We start from the raw sequence: 15,347 nt of genomic DNA, 5'->3' as shown, positions 1-15,347 counted from the left end.
TGAATAAACTTCACTTTAGTTGGAACTGTGTTAATTTAAGGAGTTTAACATGCGAGTTATGACAGATGGCCTTTGTCTCTGAGTCAGCATAGCAAATGGTCAACGCTGAGCTAATACATTGACCATTTAGAAGACTAATTGACCGTTTGTGACCATATTTGTTAATGAACATTCTTTGTATGCTAATTTGTTTGTCATGTGATTCCTGGCTTGAAGCCAGTTTAAAAGCTGCGGCCCCTCTATGAGAATTCAGTATTGCCGAAGTTCTGACCCCATGTAATAGGCATGCTCAATAAATTGTTGATTAGATCGTTTTTGCCTCCTTGAAGTTCTGTTCCACACAAAGTTTATGCATTTGAAATACGCTGCATAGGAGAACCTGCCACAGAGTAGGAGAACCTGCCATAGAGCAGGAGAACCTGCCGGGAAGCACTTTCTCTGATACACGTTTGGAGCAAACATTCGCACAACACACACACACACGGATGTTGGGTAAAAGCCTTCCTCCCACACACATGCTCTCTCTCTCACACACACGGACGCAAGCAGACAAACATTTCTCTCTCTCTCTCACACACACACACACATGCTCTCTCTCTCACACACACGGACGCAAGCACAGACAAACATTTCTCTCTCTCTCTCTCACACACACACACACACACACACACTCTAACTCATATTCTCTCTAACCCTCTCTCACACACACACACACACACACACACCACACTCTTGCTTACACACACACACACACACACACACCTCTAGTCCTTTCACTGATTAACATTTGTACAGCCAGCTGCCATTCTCTGCATACCCAGGGAAGATCCAGTGTGTGTGGGGAGAGGGAGGAAGGAGGAAGCTGTGTGCTGTTGGGCAGAGCTGGAGCTGTAAAACGCTGGTTTGTAGGTGGCAGGTGCCTCATATTGTCCAGCTGGTAAAATACAGCATCACAAAGGGACTGACACCATCTCATGGGTCTCAAAAGCCCCCAGAGGCAATATTGCAATAAAAAGGATGGTTTAATGCTGTTTTTTGTCTGCTAAACAATGGAGCGCCATGCATGGTTGCACTGTAGATTACATTATTTAGTAAATAGTTGAAAATGCTGTGAAGAAAGCAAGAAATAAACAAAGAGCATTGGTTTGTATTTGTTCACGTAACCACACACAGACAGTCTCTACTTCTGTGTTCTCTTCAGACAGCCACCACCATCACCCCAGCATTTCCAAAAGCATCAATTACTGTTCTCTTCCAGACCCTGCTGCCCCATCCCAAATGCTACACAATCACATTTGATTCCCTCTGAGAGTGCAAATACTACTGGTAAATGTCACGCCATGACAGGCACAAGCCTGGATACCACAATCGTGCCCCGAGGCCCCCTGGTACTGTCACTTCCTGTTGACTGTGAGGCCCTGGCAGTAGCTGACAACCAACAGAGGGGAGGGAAGTCTGTGTGACATTTAGCCCTCCTGTTAACCCGGGCAACTTTCCCTCCAGAACAATGACCACTGTCAGGTTTTGAACTAAATGTTTTTAATATGTCTCGATATGAATGTAGCATAGATTTATGGGTGTCTTAAGGTGAAAAAAAGTTGAAGATTGCGCGTAATGCACATGGAACCGCGAGGTAGGCCAGCTATCCCAGCACTTTATTCAACAATGAGCAACGTTGTGACCCAGCAGGGTCTTCATCAGGCAAAATGACTCATGTGACAGGTAGCAATTATATACTCTATACTATTGTATAGGTAGTGAGTATTTGTATGATGGGTTATTACGATATGTGTCTGTATTGTATTGCATTAATTAAACGACCAATGCATCATAACCTACTGAATTGTCTGACAAAGAAACGAAAGGACACAAACTGACAAATCAACCTCGTTTCGTGTTATTTTTTTGTCCTCTGCGAACATTGGGTCTCAACGTGACCTAACAATAGAATTCATACTATCACCAGTGAATAACAGCTGAGAAGTTCCTCAATCTCACTAAAAAAACTGTCAGAGTCTCAGTCCTTCAAAAGGTGACCTGTCAGACAAGGTACTGTACAAAAACGGCAATTCCAAGCAATCTAAACGTCCAATCTCCAACGGACACTCAATAAGGACAAGGAGCTATTACTACTCCTGTCTTCCAGAACGTTGTCACGCAAACTCAAATCTCCTCCCACTGCATTGCTAGTCTTCCATCAAACACTGAGATTATCTGACAAAGTGGATAAATGATAGCTCCTGTCTCTCCATCAAACAACTACCCTCCCTGTTTAGTGCAGAGCTTAATACGAGCTTTCAGTGTAATGATGATGTGGTGCTTTAGCAACAAACATGCCCATCTATTCTTTAGTAGAGCACCAGTGCAGAAATAGACATGATGAGAAACAATGTGCAAACATGAATAGCCATGGTGAAGGTGAAAAAGTTGTCAAAATATCAGGACTTTTTTTCACCCAAAAAGGGGCATGTCCACCAAAAATACTTGGTAAAAGGTCTGCACTATGGCACTTTTATCCAAAGTGATTTACAATGGCCTCTCATTCAGACACATTTATGATGTAATAACTGATGCTAAATGTAATAGGTTATTATTATATGCAAAAAGTTATTCACTCAGCATTTTGTTACATTTTCAACCATTTACAATATGAGTTTTTAGTTGTTATTGTTATTATTACTATGAAAATGTCAGGACATGAGTTTGCTCTACACTCATCGTAACAACGACGCATAATATAAGCTATTATTATTAATAATAATAATGTATTATTATTATTGTTATTAATACTACTACTACTACTACTAGCCTACTACTACTACTACTAATAATAATAATACATTATGCGTCGTTGTTACATTATCTTATTACAGGCCCTCTTTACATTACCTGGTATGTGATGAATGTAGAGCAAACTCATGTGCTGACATTTTCTATTGTTTTGAGTGATGCTATAGTTTATAGTCAATCGGCAACTGTTGATTCAGTATTCCTAAAATATGGCATGAACCTAACCCAGCGCTCCCATCTCAAGTGCACCCATCTCTTCAATTTCGACTGAGGCAGGAGAAACGCTCATATAGCTACTGCCCCCTGGAGTTACCCGAACATGCAGTCTGGGCACCGTGTCATATTCCGTGTCCATAATAGCCCTTGGTAAATAGATGACAGATTTGACACCGGGTTTAAAAAAAAAAACTAGGCTAGGCCTACCGGTAAACTAAAAAAGCTGCCAAATTGTTCCTGTCGGTTCACTCTCCGCAAGTCGCAGACTAATTTGCATGCTCGTAGAGATATCCTAGAAGGTTACCGTCGTAACGTTGGCCCAAAGTCAGAAATGTTGGTCGGGGCTCGTAACTACTACCCACGCCATGCTGCACGCTGAACCGGCATCATCGTGGCTGACGTTCAGTGTGCGCACGCACATCATAGGGTACCATCGGGTCAGAGACTGTAGAAAGTACAGTAACACCGTGCAACGCATAGACATTATAAAGAACTATAGAATTATAAAGTTCTTTATAATGTCTATGGTGCAACGTGTCGTGCAGTGTTCACCCCCATGGGTTCACCGACATTACGATGACAAAAATGCCTCAATGCCCGATTTAACCATCTGATACAGCATAACGAAGATAGGAAACCTAAAAAACAGCAAAGCTTGAACACTATATGAGCCCTAACAAGACATTCATAAACTTGAGAGCTACTGTTGGTCAAGCGAGACGGCGATATAGTCCCTCTGATAAACTCCAAGTGTATTTTTACGCAAGAAGACACTTATTTTGAGAACTTGAGATGAAATAACAGGTGTAAAAGTTAGACTACTGTTTGATGTGGAACCCGGACGGGGTGCGTCCCCTCCTCCCCTCGAGCCCGCAGTGACAGCCCCCTGACCAATGAGCATCGAGGATGCTGCAATGTGCCCGCAGTGACAGCCCCCTGACCAATGAGCATCGGGGATGCTGCAATGTGCTTTTCTGTCTCGTCGTGGCCCGGAGACGCGTGAAGTGAACACACACAGGAAAGCCGCTCAGTGGGTGAGTGGTTACTAAATTCACCAAGTCACAACTTGCCGTTTACGTGTATTCGCTAGGTGCTAAACTCTATATTATGTCATAGGTGTGTGGTATTGTTAACCAGCTAACTATTGTCTTTGTCACTCAACAAACCGCTAGCTAGCTAGCACGCTAACTGTAACGTCGTTAGCTAGCTTGCCATGCTAACCATGCTAGCCATTTACTCACCTAGTTGGCTACAAGCTACCGTGAGTCACAAGCTAGCTAGCTAATGCTAAAGCTAAAGCTAGCTAGCTAGTGCTAAAGCTAAAGCTAGCTAGCTAGTGCTAAAGCTAAAGCTAGCTAGTGCTAAAGCGACTCCCATGTGGTTTACTGACACAATGGACATTTAATCGAAGGAGAAACAGGCACGTCATGTGACTTCTGTCTTCAGCATGATCCATGCTCACAGCCAGCTCTTTTCTGGACGGGCAGACAGGTTTCTACTCACTCCGAGCAAGCTAACGCTAGCTAGCTGTCATTATCGATGAGCTAGCCAGCTAGGTAGCCACTTTGCACCATGAAGCTATCGATATTGCTAACAGCAGCTTGCTCACGCGTGTCCCTAGGAGCTAGCCAGCTAGCCATGTTAGCTGTTACCCAGCTAGCTATGTGAGCTATTACCCAGCTAGCTATGTTAGCTATTACCCAGCTAGCTATGTTAGCTATTACCCAGCTAGCTATGTGAGCTATTACCCAGCTAGCTATGTTAGCTATTACCCAGCTAGCTATGTGAGCTATTACCCAGCTAGCTATGTTAGCTATTACCCAGCTAGCTATGTGAGCTATTACCCAGCTAGCTATGTTAGCTATTACCCAGCTAGCTATGTGAGCTATTACCCAGCTAGCTATGTGAGCTATTACCCAGCTAGCTATGTGAGCTATTACCCAGCTAGCCATGTGAGCTATTACCCAGCTAGCCATGTTAGCTGTTTTGACAGTATTGTGGCACCGCCCATAGTTGTTTGTGTGGGAGAATGTCACAGCTTGCTGATTCCACTTGAACTTCGCTTAGCTAGCTAAATGCTCTAGCCACCAGTTCACCAAGCCAGGCACATGTGGCCTAATCATGATGGCTAGCTAATGTTAGGACTTGTTTCTATCTATCTAATGGAGCTGGCTTGCTAAGCTTGCATGGAAGCACTGGCTGGTTCTGTCACGCAGAAGTGTAATGCGTCATCGGCCTGCGCTTCTCTGGTTATGTCATGTTGATTTCACAATATCAAGCCTGCTGTGCTTTCTCTGTCAACTTCCAGATATACAGCAGATGAGACAGTAGTTTTCTCAAATGTTCTTTGCTTAACGTTTGATACATGTCGGTGAGTCGGTTAGACTAGCTATTGCAGTGAGTAGTCCATGCAAAACACGCATAGTTTTTAGTAACTTGCCAGCTATGTGATCTACCTGTATGATGTTTACCATGGTGTCCTTTTTGATAGAGGAAGGAGTTGTCACTACAATGGAGGTCAACAAAGCTGAAGGCAGAGGTAGGTTTGCATCTGGTGTGTGGCAAGTTATCTTATTCCCACCAAATACTGGTATTTTGGCTATATATTGTCATACCTCAGGAATAGAGAGAACATCTGTCTGTGTTGGTGTGTGTGTACATTTGTGTGCTTATCATGAAACATGCAGATGGGTTACTCAGTCTATCTCCTCTCCCCTGTCAGTCCAAGTCATTGTGACCATGACCGTGACACAGTACACCAGTTCATGAAACAATGACCTCTTAAATATAGAGAAGCCTTATTACAGCTCGACATCTTTAGATTTTGCCACAGGGTTTCTCTGGATGAATAGCTTTCTCTTACTCTGTTCAACTTCAAACTTCAGGTAAGGGAGATCAGGGAATGCAAAGCGCAGGTGGACAGATGGACAGACCAGACAGCCTCCACAACATGGAGAGGTAAGGAGCGCACAGCCAGTCAGATATATAATGATATATTGATAACATGAGCATGAATTCAGATTGTGTTTGAGTTGATAGTTTTGTATTTGCGAAACATTGTAGTTTATCGTCATTTGAAACACTCCATTTGATCTGCTTAATTTCTCTGCCACGACTGCAGCCTGCTGCCCAAGGCTGTGAAGAGGCGAGTCCATGCCCTGAAGAGGCTACAGGTGAAGTGTGCCAACGTAGAGGCCAAGTTCTACGAGGAGGTCCATGAGCTGGAGAGGAAGTACGCTGCCCTCTACCAGCCTCTGTTTGATAAGGTACGGACCTCTAGTGGGACCATCCTGTCCTTTACAAGGTACAGTATGTCTCTAGTGGTACCATCCTGTCCTTTACAAGGTACAGTATGTCTCTAGTGGTACCATCCTGTCCTTTACAAGGTACAGTATGTCTCTAGTGGTACCATCCTGTCCTTTACAAGGTACAGTATGTCTCTAGTGGTACCATCCAGGCCTTTACAAGGTACAGTAGATCTCTATTGGTTGGTACCATCCTCTCATTTACAAGGTACAGTAGATCTCTATTGGTATTCCATCCTGTCCAAGACCTCTACTGGTATCCCATCTGTACATTAAAAGGTCCTCTTGTCTCTTCGTTACACCAACCTGTACATTACAAGGTCCTCTAGTCTCTCCGTTATACCACCATACCTCATCTTTGAAGTCCAAAGCGGCTCCCCCCTTGTCTACTTTCCACTCTCTGAAAAGCAGATGAAGAATTTCCACTGGTAGTCAGTATCTAGTCTTTTACTTACTCCCGTCCTAGAGCAGACCAATGAAAGGAGACATGAGGAGACAGGAAAAACGGTTTGTTTTCACACCTTTACCTGTGGCCCTCTGCCCTCTTTCTCTGCACTATGGTGTTGTGACCCCCTGGCCCTGATCCTAGGTCAGTGACGACACAGCGTGAGTGCTAGAATCAACACCGGCGTAACGAGTAGCCAACTGTTCCTCAGTCAGTGCTGGCTATTTCCAGAGCTGGACACACACTCTGCTGGGCTCACTCTGAAGACTGGCAGCACTAATCCAGCCACACCTGTCTTTCTGCCTGCCGCGTGTGCGCACCGCACGTGCCGCAGGGTGTGTACCTTTGTGGGGTAGTTAAAAATAATTATTTGCTTCCAATGAATAAAGATACAGTGTGTGCTGAAGTGTACCGTGTGTGCTGAAGTGTGAATGTTTTTTTTGTCAGTCACTGACTGAATTCCATTTTGAAATGGCCCTTTTTCAATGTCTCCCTGTTTGTGTGTCCGTGTCCTGTGCACAGAGACGAGATGTGGTGTCAGCCAAAGTGGAACCCACAGACGAGGAGTGTGAATGGCACAGCGACAGAGAGGAAGAGGAGGAGCTAGCGGTGCGTCGAGGCCTCTGCTCATTGGACCTGCTTGTGGTGTCAGTTCTCTGGCCCTGTTTGAATTCCATAATTGCTGACTTCCATCTCCACCTCCCCTGAAAAATGTATTGAGTTTATTGAAGTGCACTAAACCCCTTTGTCCTGTAGGAGGAGCTGAAGAAGAAGGCTGCGGTTGAGGAGAAGAAGGAGGATGCCACCCCAGAGGAAGACCCCAAAGGCATCCCCGAGTTTTGGCTCACCATCTTCAAGAGTGTGGACATGCTCAGTGACATGCTACAGGTAAAGACACTCAAACACACACACGCACACAGACACACACGCACACACACACACACGCACACACCCATTATGGGCATACTGAGTGAAATTATAAAGCCATGCACATTCACACACTTAGTCTGAACTTGCTCAATGACGTGCAACGGATAAACATGAGTCTAAAGCATGCACAGTGACAATTTGGCAGACGCACCCTTTGGACCTTAGGCTATGTAGACCATCCACAGAATGTGCGTGTAGAAGAGCACGCACATTCTTAACCACAGGTTAAGAACTGTTCCTTAGCCAAGCTACATAGACTCATCCTTGTGGTTAAGAACTGTTCCTTACCATTACCATTAAGATGCATCTATCTCCCCTCAGGAACACGATGAGCCCATCCTGAAGCATTTGCAGGACATCCAGGTCAAGTTCTCTGAGCCTGGACAACCCATGGTCAGTATCACAGCAGTGCTACAGTAAGATGTGGTTATACAGTTCTGTACTCACTGCTTACCTCGACTAAGAGCATAATCACATGAACATAATCAGAGTATGGTGTTTAACATTATCAAGAGTATGGCTTTTGCATGGGTTCTGCCTTACTGGCATTAGTGCCCAAATCACATTTTTTACGTGCATGTAAACATGGCAACTGACAATGGACATATGACAGTGAAACTGAGCTCAGAATAAAATCAAGCTTGATTTTGTGAGCTCAGTGACCTAAGAGGCGTTTGCTGGATAACGTTGTTTCCTGATCCCCTGGATTCCCCTCTCTCTCTCTCCCCCACGCAGAGCTTCACGCTAGAGTTCCACTTTGAGCCCAATGGTTTCTTCAACAACGCTGTCCTCACTAAAGTCTACAAGATGAAGTTTGAGCCTGATTCTGCAGATCCCTTCTCCTTTGAGGGGCCAGAGATCATCGACTGTGAAGGGTAAGAGAAGAGAGACGGTCTCTAAAGGAGTAGTTCACCCAAAAAGCTCATTATACACAGATGGAGACCTGGAGTCCATTTTCTTCAGTAATATGCAGGTCGTGTGCGTTTTAAATGGGGAAACTCTCACTCATACCTCTCTTTCTCGGTTCCTGACCCGTCCCTCCCTTTGCCCCTCTCTCTCCCCTTCTCTCTCTCTCACTCTCTCTCTCTCTGTCTTCCTAGTTGTCAGATAGATTGGCACAAGGGGAAGGATGTGACGGTGAAGACCATTAAGAAGAAGCAGAAGCACAAAGGCCGTGGTACCGTGCGCACCGTCACCAAGCAGGTCCCCAACGACTCCTTCTTCAACTTCTTCAACCCTATCAAAGGTCAGAACGCACACAAAGCTTTGCATATTACAGTGTTCAAGACATGCACAAATAGCTACATCATTCAGGTAATAATTAACTCCACTAAGAGCCTACATATCTATTTATACTATTCTATTCCAAGTCAAAAGTATCATCACAGTCATACATATTCCATGTCCATTGCTATCATGCGTATCAGCGTGTCGTCACACTTAACACCAAAAGTTCCTAGTACCAGCCAGGCTGTGTGGTGCTCCTACCAGCAGGTGTCGCCAGACTCCGTGTTTTGCTCTGAGCAGAGGGGGTGTTGTCTGCTGCCAGGCCCCCTCACAAAGTACAGTGGCTATTCAGAGAGACATGTTTTATTCCCAGACTGCCCTGCTCTGTTGTGTTCTGCTCCTCTCCAGGGAGCCACAGTCAAAGAGCCTCTGTCGGCTGCTGAAGGTCAGCTTTTGTCCTCAGTGCTCTGTGGGCTTCAGAGCTTCTAGTTCTCTAGAACTGTGTGTGTTTCTGTGGGCTCTAGTGGATGACGTTTACATGTTTTGGTCAGGCTAAGCTTGGTAATAGCTGGTAGATTGATAGAGGATTCTACATAGGTGGATAGAACCAGTGAATGAAGTGTGTGGCGGGGCGTTACAGTCCACTAGTCGTTAATTCAGTTAGGAGTCATCATGACAGTCTGACGGGATTACTCATTTACCCCAATTTAGGGTAATGTTGGCCGACAAACACCGAAGGCTACGGTATATTCCTCAGAATTAGTAAGGGTATTTGACTCATCTGTCGGACAGCTGTCGTCATACATGCCTGTACCAATCCTGATACTTCACTTAAAACACTGATGTCTGATTGGCCAAGAAAGCCTCTCTCATCCCTTATTTGGCATTCCTAGATTGGTGGATATAAATAGCTCCGTAGTCAGGTGTGTGTTCAGGTGTGTGGCCTCAAGGTATGGCCTCTGCCGTCTGTTAGTGAGTCAGCCATCACTCCCCACACGCACACACACACACTGAGTGATGCCACACTCCCCACACGCACACACACACACTGAGTGATGCCACACTCCCCACACGCACACACACACTGAGTGATGCCACACTCCCCACACACACACACACACACACACTGAGTGATGCCACACTCCCCACACACACACACACACACACACTGAGTGATGCCACACTCCCCACACGCACACACACACACTGAGTGATGCCACAAGGTTCTCAGTTTGTGAGGGCGGAGTCCGCTGTCAGCCACTTAGACGACCTCTGTGGTCATGGTAAAGACTGTGAGGCTGTGGTTTTCTTCATCTCATAGGTCACAAGGCGGGCCTCATTTTTTCCTCTGGAAGGGTCAATGCCCAAAACATCTTGCATGTAGAACCAATCACCATGGCAACATAGAACAAGCGTCTGTAGCTGCACAGTCTTTGGTATTTTGTTTCTTTCCGTGACGCTGCTGAATTCCATGTCATCCCTCCTTCATCTGCTCCACCACTGCAGCCTGTGTCAGCCTGAATTAGAGGGCTTGGGATGGGGTGAGGGTGCTACTGGGACTAAGACTCAGGGCTAACCTTAACCTTGAGTCATCAGACCCTCCCTCTCCCCCCCACCGCCCTCCTAGCCCCCCCCTCTTGGCCTGGCCGTTGTTCATATGAGACAGACTGACCACACAATATAGGCTGTCGCCAGTTTATCAAAATGTTGATGCTATTGTATTAAATGGGGCGGACTAAATAAACGGTGTGTAAACTGTGTTGGAATACATTTGTCTAATCGCGTGTCATGAATTGTGTATGTGCGTGTGTGTGTACGCGCGCGCTGGTGGGTTAGGGGTTAGTAAAGACTGTTCCATGGGCTTGATCTGTAGACGTCTGAGTGGTGGCGACTTATTTCCTAACACACGGTATTGCTCCAGTGACAGAGAGGAAAGGATGATGGTGTGTTTCACACTTTGTCCTGTTGGAAGCGAGGGTGGGGCTCTTACTTCAGTTTCCTTTGGTGTCACTTCCTAGTGACGGTGATGTCATACTGTGATGTCATGGCGAGACACACAGCCTAGTGTTTCTTTATGGTTCAATCAAGACATTGCCTATTTTGTATGTTTTTGTAAAGCTGTCGCTATGCGCAGTGAAATAATGACATTCTGTCTTCTCTTGCAGTTTCTCCAGATGGAGAGATGGTGAGTGATTTATCATTTCTACAACAAGAAATCAACACTTCCTCTTTTGACATTGTTATTCTGTATATCTCGTCTATCACATTCCTGTAATGACACCTGCAGGTGCTGGCAAGTGCCTCATTACTAGCTAGCCGTAGACAAATTGTATTGGTTATTCACTGTGCATCACATCAACTGTCCAGTTGTCAAAACAAATTGCCCACAAACTGGTTATACTAGCCAGCCATTCTTCCCAAATAAATGTGACTCTTGTTTGGTACGTCATTGGGGTCAGTCACTGGGTCAGGAGTCTCAGCTAGTGCCTCCCCGGTGCGATATTCAGAAGGTTTTTGGAAACCTTGTAGCAAGGGGCATCCTAGAACGCCAGCACAAACGTTTGCAATGCATCACACGAGTTTGTGCGGATGCTGCTTCTCTCCAGAAAAAGCCTTACATGTGGATACAAGGCTATTTAGCTAACATGTGGCACAGTAATAAGACAAACAGAAGTATACGGAGGCTTTACCTGTGGTGTATCAGATTGCGAGGTGTAGTTGATGTTTCCCGTGTCTTCGCCCCAGGACGAGGACTCAGAGTTCAACCTCGCCACAGACTTTGAGATCGGACATTTCTTCCGTGAGAGGATAGTTCCCAGAGCTGTACTCTACTTCACGGGAGAGGCCCTGGAGGATGATGAGAGTGTGAGTGTTACACACACACACACACACACACACACAGTTCCATTGTGTGTACAGTGGAAAAAATCATTGTGGTTTCACTTTTTACTTTACAGTTTGAGGAGGAAGAGGTAGAGGAGGGAGATGAAGAGGTAAGTTCATCCTGTGATGGTGTGTGTGCGCGCGCGTGTGTGTGTGTGTGTGTGTGTGTGTGTGTGTGTGTGTGCGCGTGCGTGCGCAGGCGTGCATGAATGCGACTGAGTATCTCACCATTGTCTCTGTACATGTGTGTGTTTGTTTCAGGAGCAGGATGAGGATGGTGATGATGATGACGAGGGAGACTTTGACCCCAAGGTCAGTGTGTGTAACCCTCTCACTCTCTCTGGTCCTGTAGTCAGAGTAGTATTAGTGTGTTGCTACGCTGAGGCTTGTTCAACCATGTATGGGGCCTGCGTCTGATGAAGGCTAGGGAATCTTGTCGTTCTCTCTGAATAAGCCAGTGGGTGGAACCTGACCATTAAACCTGTTTATGTTGTTGTTGTTATTGTCTCCCACTCCCCCCCGTACCCCCCATTGCAGGCATAATCAATCAATCAATCAATCATTCTCACCCCATGCATTTGTAGGTAAGGGAGAAGTAAGGATGGCAACCTCCTTGCCCTCTTTGGCTTTGGCTCGCCGACTCGCCTGCTCTCTCTCTCTCTCTCTCTCTCTCTCTCTCTCTCTCTCTCTCCCTCCCCTCTCTCTCTCTCTCTCCCTCCCCTCTCTCTCTCTCTCCCTCCCCTCTCTCTCTCTCTCTCTCTATCTCTCCCCCCCCCCTCTCTCTGTTCTATCACTCCATCCTTTATTCTCCCGGTAGCAGGTGTCTAACTCACAGCGTAACCTCTCGACAACGCGCCAGAAAACACCATCTTACTTTCCCTCCTTCCAAACCTCTTTTCTCGTCAGTTCACTCTCTCCATCCTTCTTCTTTCTCCGTAGTCCCAGGTGTCTAACATTACTCCATCTCACATCCCTCTCTCTCTCTCTCTCTCTCTCTCTCTCTCTCTCTCTCTCCCCCTCTCTCATTGTCTTCCCCCTCTTTTCTTATCTTTCACTGTATACAGTAGTTCTGTGTGTTTTTTTTAGCCCCCACTAGCTGAATTTCCTGTCTCTACCTGTCTACTCTAATTTTTGCTTTTCTCCTCCTTTGTCTCAACTCTTGTTTACCTCTCATGCCCCTCTCTCTCCATCCCTCTCTCTCCCCATCCCTCTCTCTCTCCATCCCTCTCTCTCTCCATCCCTCTCTCTCTCCATCCCTCTCTCTCTCCATCCCTCTCTCTCCATCCCTCTCGTTCCTCTGCTTCTCTCCTTCCTCCCGACAGAAAGAAGAGCCCCAGCCGGCAGAGTGCAAACAGCAGTAACCGTGGTGATCAGGGGAGCTTGGCAGAGCCTTGCCGTCCGTCAAATCAGTCCTCATCCAATCAGCAGCTCATCCCATCTTCGCAGGCTCCGCCCCTTATGGACTCTCAACACTACAATACAAACGCAATAGAACGCAACCAAACAGTGTTTTTAATACATGCATGACCTTTGTCCTCTGTCCCGTCCCCCATCACAACTTGGCTTCAGTCATACTCAGAGGAAGTGACCTGGACTTTAAACTATCCACCATGGCAACACAGATTGAGTGCTTAACAGCAGGTGACTCCTGCCAAGAGCCTCAGAATATTGCGGAATTTACAACGGCATAAGTGAAATGGATCCCAACTTTAGTTTTCATAGAAAATCAGTTACTCAGGGTTTTTTAATGCCAATAAGATAAGTGTTACTTTACCAGGAAACTGCTGAACAGGTTTTGACATAATATATCACTGGGGTTGCTGATAAGTTCTTTTATTTTTTTTCCTTCTACGTTATGTTATAGATACACGCAATGTATCATTCTGAATTTAATTTACTTTTGTAATGTTCATTGTCATGTCATTGGACTATTTATTTGGGTTTCATGCAGCTGTATGGAGTGGTGCATTATGGGAAAGCATTTAACCGTGCCCACCACTGTAGTGAAGGCCCATTCTCATGGCCAAGCAAATTTACACACTCTTTTAGGCTTTGCAGATTAACAAAATGTGTATACTGCCAAACTATTTTTTAATATGTGAGCTGGTTTCAAGCATTTGAGCATTTCTCTCCACTTGACTTGCCCACGTGTGTTGGGCTTAACATTAACTAAATGTAAATAAGTAAACTAACTGCTTCTTGAAGTGGGTAGGGTATACTTATGTGAGTTTAAGTCACAAGTTGTAATGGGACTGTAGGATGCAGATCCACCCATCTTAAACCCTGTCACCAATCAGCCCCTAAGCCCCACCCACTGGAGATTCAAGGGATTGGACAGGAGCAGGTAATGTGGTGGTGATGCCTACCAGTCGATGAAAGGAAGGTTGAATCACTACCCCAGTGCTTACACCTGTCCAGACCAATCTGATCCCCAGAGGTGCACCAGATGGTGAGTCTGCTGGGTTGGCTGGAACAGGCCCATTGTGACTGTCCGCTTTTCGTGATCCATTGTGATGTATACTGGAACTGGCTCAATCCCAAACCAATTGCTGGTTCCTATCCTTAGGGGCTAGAGAACTGAGCGATGTTGTGGCAGTTTGTCAGCTGTTATGGATAATTCCCATCTTTAATAACAGGAATCCAAATATCAGAAAAACTGTTACTAATAATTTTGTCTCATTCTCTTGCTAACTAGCCTAACAAAACTGTACAAATTAGATATGAAAAACAGTAAGATTTCCCACTTATGTCCCAGCGCAGAATGTCTCGGAAGCTTGTGGTAACAGGTTGCCTCTTATGTACTTTATACTCTCTGAACATGGATGTTGGTTGGTACTGTGGTCCTCTCTTCCCTGGGTAATAGTTGTCACAGATGTGACAGTGTAATATGGATCTTGTCTGACAGATCATCTCCAAGCCACGGTGACAACTTCTTCAACCTCCCCATATTGAGTGTGCTAGCAATGGCCTTATCTGGTTCCTCATGATTTGTTACTTACGCAATATTCTTTTCAATTTGTACAGAATTAGTTAAGATATTCTATTAAAGTTGTGTGACATGAAAGTAATGGTCCTCATTCCTGAGCGCAGTTAAAAATAAATTTCTTAACTCCACTTACAAGGTTCCTGGGACAATTCTGGTATTGCTGAATGGTTTCTTATCTAGGATTTGTTCTTATCTATGAACACGGATTTAAGAATGCGAAAATGCAGTCGTAGGTAGGCCAGTACGGAAGAGCATTAGGGCCAACAACTGAGTTTATTATTTTTTTTAATTTTCAGAGAAAAAAGTCAGAAATAACTTCTGAGATTAAAGTCAGAATTTCTGAGAAAAAAAAATGAATTTCTGAGAAAAAAGTCAGAAATAACTTCTGAGAAAAAAGTCAGAATTTCTTACTTTAAAGTCGCACTGAAATGAAAAAAGCATTCTGTCCCATTTTGGTTCACATAGTCATAGTGTTCACATATTCAACGATATATGCCAAAAAAATTAAAAAATTCTACTTTTGTTGTAATCTTATATCAAAGTATATAATTTCTTACTTCCTGGA

General features: G+C 45.1%; 1 protein-coding gene across 4 annotated transcripts; it reads left to right on the top strand.

The window, feature by feature from the left end:
* Window positions 1-3,989: 3,989 nt before the first annotated feature.
* nap1l4a (nucleosome assembly protein 1-like 4a) lies at window positions 3,990-14,870 on the top strand. 4 transcript variants are annotated; one of them, XM_084452392.1, is made up of 15 exons: window positions 3,990-4,040; window positions 5,498-5,545; window positions 5,892-5,964; window positions 6,128-6,272; window positions 7,279-7,365; window positions 7,513-7,644; window positions 8,008-8,079; window positions 8,422-8,561; window positions 8,787-8,932; window positions 11,079-11,098; window positions 11,659-11,778; window positions 11,871-11,906; window positions 12,058-12,108; window positions 12,334-12,380; window positions 13,119-14,870. In XM_084452392.1, the coding sequence occupies exons 2-14, from the start codon at window positions 5,518-5,520 to the stop codon at window positions 12,337-12,339; spliced, it is 1,056 nt and encodes a 351-aa protein (XP_084308518.1). In that variant the 5' UTR covers window positions 3,990-4,040; window positions 5,498-5,517; the 3' UTR covers window positions 12,340-12,380; window positions 13,119-14,870. The 4 variants fall into 4 exon arrangements, with proteins under 4 accessions (XP_084308518.1, XP_084308515.1, XP_084308516.1 ...); XM_084452389.1 differs by lacking the exon at window positions 12,334-12,380; XM_084452390.1 differs by lacking the exons at window positions 3,990-4,040; window positions 12,334-12,380 and adding an exon at window positions 5,326-5,403.
* Window positions 14,871-15,347: the final 477 nt, after the last annotated feature.

The sequence above is a fragment of the Borostomias antarcticus genome (genome assembly GCF_949987555.1).
Source record: "Borostomias antarcticus genome assembly, chromosome: 18".
NCBI classification, from domain to species: Eukaryota; Metazoa; Chordata; class Actinopteri; order Stomiiformes; family Stomiidae; genus Borostomias; species Borostomias antarcticus.
The sequence above is the reverse complement of the archived record's forward strand: the minus strand, read 5'-3'. Positions and strand labels throughout refer to the sequence as shown.

Excerpts from the sequence above, each read along its gene's own strand:
- nap1l4a (XM_084452389.1), top strand. The coding sequence starts at position 5,518 with ATGGAGGTCAACAAAGCTGAAGGCAGAG. Across the intron at positions 8,080-8,421 it reads CTGAGCCTGGACAACCCATG|AGCTTCACGCTAGAGTTCCA; the intron begins GTCAGTATCACA and ends TCCCCCACGCAG. Across the intron at positions 8,562-8,786 it reads GAGATCATCGACTGTGAAGG|TTGTCAGATAGATTGGCACA; the intron begins GTAAGAGAAGAG and ends CTGTCTTCCTAG.